Genomic DNA, 10,000 nt, shown 5'->3' on the forward strand with positions numbered 1-10,000 from the left:
TCTTTAAATTTATCTTCATCTTTACCCAAACAACATTATCTTTATCTTTAACTTTATCCAATCTACAATCATATCTACGCTGTCTTCTCTGGCGATCGTCCTCTGGAGAATCTCGAATCATTTTAGGTTGATAGATAAGTAGATAGATAGATAGACTGATTGATAGATATACAGATAGATAGGATAGACTGATTGATAGATTTACAGATAGATAGATAGATTGATTGATAGATATACAGATAGATAGATAGACTGATTGATGGATATACAGATAGATTGATAGATATACAGATAGATAGATAGACTGATTGATAGATATACAGATAGATAGATAGACTGATTGACAGATATACAGATAGATAGATAGACTGATTGATGGATATACAGATAGATAGATAGAATGATTGATAGATATACAGATAGATAGATAGACTGATTGACAGATATACAGATAGATAGATAGACTGATTGACAGATATACAGATAGATAGATAGACTGATTGACAGATATACAGATAGATAGATAGACTGATTGACAGATATACAGATAGATAGATAGACTGATTGATGGATATACAGATAGATAGATAGAATGATTGATAGATATACAGATAGATAGATAGACTGATTGATGGATATACAGATAGATAGATAGAATGATTGACAGATATACAGATAGATAGATAGACTGATTGACAGATATACAGATAGATAGATAGACTGATTGATAGATATACAGATAGATGGATAGACTGATTGATAGATATACAGATAGATAGATAGACTGATTAATAGATAGACCGATAGATAGATAGACATTGTTAGATATACAGATAGATAGATAGACTGATTGATAGATATACAGATAGATAGATAGACTGATTGATAGATATACAGATAGATTGATAGACTGATTGATAGATATACAGATAGATAGATAGACTGATTGATAGATATACAGATAGATAGATAGACTGATTGATAGATATACAGATAGATAGATAGACTGATTGATAGATATACAGATAGATAGATAGACTGATTGATAGATATACAGATAGATAGATAGACTGATTGATAGATTTACAGATAGATAGATAGACTGATTGATAGATATACAGATAAATAGACTGATTGATAGATATACAGATTGATTGATAGATATACAGATAGATTGATAGACTGATTGATAGATATACAGATAGATAGATAGACTGATTGATAGATATACAGATAGATAGATAGACTGATTGATAGATTTACAGATAGATTGATAGACTGATTGATAGATATACAGATAGATAGATAGACTGATTGATAGATATACAGATAGATAGATAGACTGATTGACAGATAAACAGATAGATAGATAGACTGATTGATAGATATACAGATAGATAGATAGACTGATTGACAGATATACAGATAGATAGATAGACTGATTGATAGATATACAGATTGATTGATAGATATACAGATAGATTGATAGACTGATTGATAGATATACAGATAGATTGATAGACTGATTGATAGATATACAGATAGATAGATAGACTGATTGACAGATATACAGATAGATAGATAGACTGATTGATAGATATACAGATAGATAGATAGACTAATTGTTAGATATACAGATAGATAGATAGACTGATTGATAGATATACAGATAGATAGATAGACTGATTGATAGATATACAGATAGATAGATAGACTGATTGATAGATATACAGATAGATAGATAGACTGATTGATAGATATACAGATAGATAGATAGACTGATTGATAGATATACAGATAGATAGATAGACTGATTGATAGATTTACAGATAGATAGATAGACTGATTGATAGATATACAGATAGATAGATAGACTGATTGATAGGTATACAGATAGATAGATAGACTGATTGATAGATTTACAGATAGATAGATAGACTGATTGATAGATATACAGATAGATAGATAGACTGATTGATAGATATACAGATAGATAGATAGACTGATTGATAGATATACAGATAGATAGATAGACTGATTGATAGATATACAGATAGATAGATAGACTGATTGATAGATTTACAGATAGATAGATAGACTGATTGATAGATATACAGATAAATAGACTGATTGATAGATATACAGATTGATTGATAGATATACAGATAGATTGATAGACTGATTGATAGATATACAGATAGATAGATAGACTGATTGATAGATATACAGATAGATAGACTGATTGATAGATTTACAGATAGATTGATAGACTGATTGATAGATATACAGATAGATAGATAGACTGATTGATAGATATACAGATAGATAGATAGACTGATTGACAGATAAACAGATAGATAGATAGACTGATTGATAGATATACAGATAGATAGATAGACTGATTGACAGATATACAGATAGATAGATAGACTGATTGATAGATATACAGATTGATTGATAGATATACAGATAGATTGATAGACTGATTGATAGATATACAGATAGATTGATAGACTGATTGATAGATATACAGATAGATAGATAGACTGATTGATAGATATACAGATAGATAGATAGACTGATTGATAGATATACAGATAGATAGATAGACTGATTGACAGATATACAGATAGATAGATAGACTGATTGATAGATATACAGATTGATTGATAGATATACAGATAGATTGATAGACTGATTGATAGATATACAGATAGATTGATAGACTGATTGATAGATATACAGATAGATAGATAGACTGATTGACAGATATACAGATAGATAGATAGACTGATTGATAGATATACAGATAGATAGATAGGCTGATTGATAGATATACAGATAGATAGATAGACTGATTGATAGATATACAGATAGATAGATAGACTGATTGATAGATATACAGATAGATAGATAGACTGATTGATAGATATACAGATAGATAGATAGAGGGTACGATCCGAAAAGATACGAGAATAGCGGCATAAAATTTTCGTTCTTTAGGATAATTTCGGTAAAACTTCAGATCAAGAAATTTCCAAGCGGTTATAATGCCGGGCACAGTGGCCTCCCCCCCCCCCTTTTGGAAGCAATCCTGGGAGCCCTCTTTGGTAACGAAGCAAAGTTCCCCAGCCCTGAAGTTCTACCCTGAACTCCTGCCCTGGAGTTCTACCCTGAAATTCTACCCTGAAGTCCTGCCCTGAAGTCCTGCCCTGAAGTCCTGCTCTGAAGTCCTGCTCTGAAGTCCTGCCCTGAAATTCTACCCTGAAGCCCCGCCCTGAAGTCCTGCCCTGAAGTCCTGCTCTGAAGTCCTGCTCTGAAGTCCTGCCCTGAAGTCCTGCCCTGAAGCCCCGCCCTGAAGCCCCGCCCTGAAGTCCTGCCCTGAAGTCCTGCTCTGAAGACCTGTCCTGAAGCCCCGCCCTGAAGTCCTGCCCTGAAATCCTGCTCTGAAGTCCTGCTCTGAAGTCCTGTCCTGAAGCCCCGCCCTGAAGCCCCGCCCTGAAGTCCTGCCCTGAAGTCCTGCCCTGAAGTCCTGCTCTGAAGTCCTGTCCTGAAGTCCTGCCCTGAAATCCTGCTCTGAAGTCCTGTCCTGAAGCCCCGCCCTGAAGTCCTGCCCTGAAGCCCCGCCCTGAAGTCCTGCTCTGAAGTCCTGCCTTGAAATCCTGCTCTGAACTCCTGCCCCGAAGTCCTGCCCTGAAGTCCTGCTCTGAAGTCCTGCTCTAAAGTCCTGCCCTGAAGTCCTGCCCTGAAGTCCTGCTCTGAAGTCCTGTCCTGAAGCCCCGCCCTGATGTCCTGCCCTGAAGTCCTGCTCTGAAGTCCTGTCCTGAAGCCCCGCCCTGAAGTCCTGTCCTGAAGCCCCGCCCTGAAGTCCTGCCTTGAAGCCCCGCCCTGAAGTCCTGCCCTGAAGTCCTGCCCTGAAGTCCTGCTCTGAAGTCCTGCCCTGAAGTCCTGCCTTGAAGCCCCGCCCTGAAGTCCTGCTCTGAAGTCCTGCCCTGAAGTTCTGCCCTGAAGTCCTGCTCTGAAGTTCTGCCCTGAAGTCCTGCCCTGAAGCCCCGCCCTGAAGTCCTGCTCTGAAGTCCTGCCTGGAAATCCTGCTCTGAACTCCTGCCCCGAAGTCCTGCCCTGAAGTCCTGCTCTGAAGTCCTGCTCTAAAGTCCTGCTCTAAAGTCCTGCCCTGAAGTCCTGCTCTGAAGTTCTGCCCTGAACTCCTGCCCTGAAGTCCTGCTCTGAAGTCCTGCCCTGAAGCCCCGCCCTGAAGTCCTGCCCTGAAGTCCTGCCCTGAAGTCCTGCTCTGAAGTCCTGTCCTGAAGCCCCGCCCTGAAGTCCTGCCCTGAAGTCCTGCCCTGAAGTCCTGCTCTGAAGTCCTACTCTGAAGTCCTGCCCTGAAGTCCTGTCCTGAAGCCCCGCCCTGAAGTCCTGCCCTGAAGTCCTGCCCTGAAGTCCTGCCCTGAAGTCCTACTCTGAAGTCCTGCCCTGAAGCCCCGCCCTGAAGTCCTGCTCTGAAGTCCTGCCCTGAAGTCCTGCTCTGAAGCCCCGCCCTGAAGTCCTGCCCTGAAGTCCTGCCCTGAAGTCCTGCCTTGAAGCCCCGCCCTGAAGTCCTGCTCTGAAGTCCTGCCCTGAAGTCCTGCTCTGAAGTCCTGCCCTGAAGTCCTGCTCTGAAGTCCTGCCCTGAAGCCCCGCCCTGAAGTCCTGCTCTGAAGTCCTGCCTTGAAATCCTGTTCTGAACTCCTGCCCCGAAGTCCTGCCCTGAAGTCCTGCTCTGAAGTCCTGCTCTAAAGTCCTGCCCTGAAATCCTGCTCTGAAGTTCTGCCCTGAACTCCTGCTCTGAAGTCCTGCTCTAAAGTCCTGCCCTGAAGTCCTACTCTGAAGTTCTGCCCTGAAGTCCTGCTCTGAAGTCCTGCCCTGAAGTCCTGCTCTGAAGTCCTGCCCTGAAGTCCTGCTCTGAAGTCCTGCCCTGAAGTCCTGCTCTGAAGTCCTGCCCTGAAGTCCTGCTCTGAACTCCTGCCCTGAAATCGTGCTCTGAAGTCCTACCCTGAAGTCCTGCTCTGAACTCCTGCCCTGAAGTCCTGCCCTGAACTCCTGCCCTGAAATCCTGCTCTGAATTCCTGCCCTGAAATCCCGCCCTGAAGTCCTGCTCTGAAGTCCTGCCCTGAAATCCTGCTCTGAACTCCTGCCCTGAAGCCCCGCCCTGAAGTCCTGCTCTGAAGTCCTGCCTTGAAATCCTGCTCTGAACTCCTGCCCTGAAGTCCTGCTCTGAAGTCCTGCCCTGAAATCCTGCTCTGAACTCCTGCCCTGAAGTCCTGCCCTGAAGTCCTGCCCTGAAATCTTGCTCTGAACTCCTGCCCCGAAGTCCTGCCCTGAAGTCCTGCTCTGAAGTCCTGCTCTGAAGTCCTGCCCTGAAGTCCTGCTCTGAAGTCCTGCCCTGAAGTCCTGCTCTGAAGTCCTGCTCTGAAGTCCTGCCCTGAAGTCCTGCTCTGAAGTCCTGCCCTGAAGTCCTGCTCTGAAGTCCTGCCCTGAAGTCCTGCCCTGAAGTCCTGCCCTGAAGTCCTGCCCTGAAATCCTGCTCTGAACTCCTGCCCTGAAGCCCCGCCCTGAAGTCCTGCTCTGAAGTCCTACCCTGAAGTCCCCCTGCCCTCCTTCAGCTGCGTCTATCAGCTTCAGAGGCAGCCTGAACCGACGAGAGGATGTGAACAGGATTGAACAAGATGGGGTCCAGGAGGATGCCGCGCTTGGCCCGAGGATTGTTCAGCGAAAGGGCAGCGCAAGAGGATGGTGTCATGGCGGAGGAGAGAAAGGCAAATTTCGCGCGCCCTCGACCTCGCCTTTTGACATCTCCCCTCAGCCGCTGGAGAAGCCGAGGCGTTAGTGCCACGTGACAGCTTGGCTCGGAGGAGGAGGCGTCGCGGGTCCGAGAGCTGCCCTGCGACTGACGCGACTTACCGATCAAGCTGTCGGCTCCGTGCTGTCGGGGGCGAAGGGCGAAGGCGAGGGGAACGGATGCCGATCGCTCGTTTCGCCCTGTGGAAAAACGAATATTGGATCGCACTCATTATTCACATATCTGTATCTATATTTCATTCTATCTATTTACACAAACATATGTGTGTGTGTATACATATATATATATATATATATATATATATATATATATATATATATATATATATATATATATATACATATATGTACATAATGCCTGTTTATACAAATAGGTATCCTTTTCGTTTTGTATATATATTTTCCGCAGCCCTACGGAATCCGGGACAGCACCGACCGACCGACCGCCAGGCACCACCGCGCCACACATTCGGGCCGAGAGACGAAGGCCAAATGAAAGACAAATAACCATGACCACGAAGGTAAACAAAACAAAACAAAAACAAACGCAGAACACACACAACGCGCACGAACTCCAAAGGAACAAACAACCTTTCTGAAGCCGGGGAGTCGAGGCTGCGGCGAGCGAGGCATTTGAATTCGCGCGGTGGAGTACCTTCAGCGACTTTTAATTCTATTAAACGCTGCGAAAAAAAAACTCCAGGTCTTTATGCTTTTCCGCAAGGATACGAGTGAACAAAGGCAAGGAGATGGTTGCGCTTTGTTCTCCGTGCGAGGAAAATCTAAGACGAAAAACACTGTAATTTCTTAAGCAAAGGGTACAGTACATGTGAAAGGGTTAACCGTGGGACATCTTAAGATTATTGTCTAGGGGGGAAGGGAGGGGGGAGGATATCTGTTAGGTGCCAAGAATATATGCATTTTTTTCTTTCTTTTTTCATTCTTTTTCTTTTCTTTTGTCTTTCTCTTCTCTTCTCTTCTCTTCTCTTCTCTTCTCTTCTCTTCTCTTCTCTTCTCTTGTCTTGTCTTCTCTTCTCTCTTCTCTTCTATTCTATTCTTTTCTTTTTGTAGTGAAGCATACCGCTATGTCCCTCTCTGATGTCAGAGACGGAGCCCGTAGAGTTCCTGATTCTTAATAACGAGTGATTACGTCTGACTCTCCGGCACCTGAATTGATACTAAAGAGAACACTGACATATATATATATATATATATATATATATATATATATATATATATATATATATATATATATATATATAGTTTTTTCTTGTGTTTACGTTTTATGGTCAGTTTGCCTTTTATGTTTTATGTGATGTGTGAATCTTTTGTCTTCTATCTGGACCTTACTTTACTTTTTTACGTTTTCTTGTTTCTCCTTTCCAGTTTTCCGTTTTCTTCCTTCTTTCTATTATTGCTTTTAATCCTTTTGTCTCAGTGCTTTTATTGCTTTATCCCTTTTTAATCATTTAATGAACTTTTTATCTTCTGTTTTATTATATCAACTTATTTGATTACTGCCAGAAAAGCTTTTCCTTTGAAATTTCTTTCGTAGGGAGCGTGCGCCCTCTACCTTTAAAAAGAGCCGCACCCCTTTCTTTCGCTCTTTCCCTTTTCCTTGCTGATAAGCTTAACACCTCCTTGGTCTGTGTTTTGCCATGTGACTGAGGAGTGGGCAACTGTTTGTTTTTTCGCTGTTTTGCCTGGATATTTTTTGTAAGTACGTGGCCAAGTGCGCATTTTATACATGCTTTTGATAAAGATATTCTGGTGCATAAATAAATATATACATCATTAAAATTCTTTCGTTTTGCCCCCCACCCTCAGTCAGTTTTATTCGTTCATGCCTTGCTTTTCTGGCTTATTTTCATTTTTCTTATTTTTTCATGTATTTTACTCTTGCCCAGTATCTCCCTGAATGATTTAAATGGTTTTAGAATATGAAGGGCCGGACTCGGGGACACAATCACTGATAAATTGGGTAATTGTTACAGAGAGTGACGCACCCTCCCTGAGACTAAAGTCGGAAAAAATGTTTTTCTGCAAATCCTATGATTTCATCGATTTTCGGCGTTGTTTCTTCTGCGAATGAATCGTTCAGGAGATCGAATACCATTTCTCCATCGACGATCTTGATTTGATAGTCCCGTTAGCAGGAGAGGGCATGAAGTATATCAGGGAAATTATGGGATAAAACAAGCATAAGTAAAAAGAATATCGATCAAAAATGCATAAAACTAGCACAAAAAACGCTTAAAATCGACAAATGAAACTCTACGGATGTAACCGCCATCTTTGGAATTTTACGGCCTGACGCGCCCGAAATCAAAAACTCTACGGGAACCCAACCAACATTTCGGGAAAACTCAACGGGAATTAACACGTTCCAATCCCCCCCAAAAAAGTATTAACTAATAAACCAACCTAATATATCAATATAAATTGCCGTGACTAGGCGTGCCCAAGCCCGAGGGGAGGGTTGATGAGGGCAAGCCTTCCAACTACCCCAGGACACATTCTCTCCACCACGGTACGTACGGCAAGACAGAGCTGCATTCACACCGTAAAATAATAAACCAAATACCTTTATATCCGGAAACGTGAAACTCGTTTCTTTGTACTGTTGGGATTGCTTCGATTTTAATCTTTTTCGTCATTTGGAGCTCTTGATGGACTCAGATATAAAACTGGGATGGTTACTGAAATCTAATTATTCTTCGATGCCACTGCAAAGGTCTTAAAAAGAACCCAGAATCAACACAACACTGGAAACGCAACATTTCTCACCAGCTTTCAATCTCGAAATGAGCGGTATGGTGAGCTGTCAACCTGTGGCTGGCGCAAGAAAGTGTGAAACACTCGATGCGCAGGATTCTGTATGAGGGTATAGAGAAATATAGAAATATGAAAATGAAGTATAATAACATTACTAAAAGACTTTAAAGGCATAAAGGCATGTTTCCTTTTCTCTTTCCTAAATTTGAGGTCTTGGGACAAACTCTCCGGACAAATATGAAATTTTAGGATGTATGGGAAATCGGTTTCCACCTCCGTAAGGAAAGTTAAGAATAATAAAAAAAAAAATAGCTTGAACAGTTTTCCACAACAAGAACGGCTAATAAATTGCTGTTCTAACAACGTTCTAACAAAAAGGTGTTACCCTCGCCCAAAAAAATTGCTAGTCCCGAGTTTCATAATTGCATTAAAAAGAAAAATACAAGAGACCAAACAAAAAGAAAAAAAAAAATCCGTTTTCTTGACCTTCCCAACCACAGTTCATCCAAGCTTTCTTTGTGTTTGACTTCCACTTCGTTCTATAGTCTTTTCAGATTCTCTCTCGCTGTGGTTCCGGTTCGTCAAGGAAGCGCACACGAACCTCCAGGACACCGGAGTAATATTCATGAGTAAGTCTGATTAACATTCATGAGTAAGTCTGATTAACATTCATGAGTAAGTCTGATTAACATTCATGAGTAAGTCTGATTAACATTCATGAGTAAGTCTGATTAACATTCATGAGTAAGTCTGATTAACATTCATGAGTAAGTCTGATTAACATTCATGAGTAAGTCTGATTAACATTCATGAGTAAGTCTGATTAACATTCATGAGTAAGTCTGATTAACATTCATGAGTAAGTCTGATTAACATTCATGAGTAAGTCTGATTAACATTCATGAGTAAGTCTGATTAACATTCATGAGTAAGTCTGATTAACATTCATGAGTAAGTCTGATTAATATTCATGAGTAATAGTGTCTTAGTGTCTGTGTCTTTTGTTGTGTGAGGAAGAAGCCCGGACTGCGAGGGCTCTCCGTTCCGTCTTCGGCCGTTTTTCTCTCGTGTCGGTTTTCTCTCTCGTTTTTTCCTTTTGTTTCTCTCTGCTTGTCTTTCTGCTTTTCTTTCATTTTTTCTCTTTCATTCTGCCTGTCTTTCTTTCCTTCTTTCTGCTTGTCTTTCTTTCTTTCTATTTTATTTTCTATTCTTCACTCTTTCTTTCTCTATTTCTTTCTGCCTTTCTTAATTTATTTATTTCTCTATTTCTTTCTTTCTTTTCTCCTTTCTTTCTGACTGCCTGTCCTTCTTTCTATATTTCTCTTTTTTTCATTTTCTTTCTATTTTTTCCTTTCTTTCAATCTTGGTTTTATTTAATTTTTATTTC

The 10,000-nt window shown here is 41.2% G+C and overlaps 1 protein-coding gene across 1 annotated transcript; it reads right to left on the reverse strand.

Annotated features, from left to right (window-relative positions):
• Positions 1-3,259: 3,259 nt before the first annotated feature.
• LOC138866154 (repetin-like) lies at positions 3,260-9,240 on the reverse strand. Its single transcript, XM_070138080.1, has 5 exons — positions 9,215-9,240; positions 8,668-8,712; positions 5,941-6,018; positions 4,863-5,668; positions 3,260-4,806 (listed from the first exon to the last, which is right to left on the reverse strand). Exons 1-5 carry the CDS (start codon positions 9,238-9,240, stop codon positions 3,260-3,262), a joined length of 2,502 nt encoding a protein of 833 aa, XP_069994181.1.
• Positions 9,241-10,000: the final 760 nt, after the last annotated feature.

This window comes from Penaeus vannamei, chromosome 24 (genome assembly GCF_042767895.1).
Source record: "Penaeus vannamei isolate JL-2024 chromosome 24, ASM4276789v1, whole genome shotgun sequence".
Taxonomy (NCBI): Eukaryota; Metazoa; Arthropoda; class Malacostraca; order Decapoda; family Penaeidae; genus Penaeus; species Penaeus vannamei.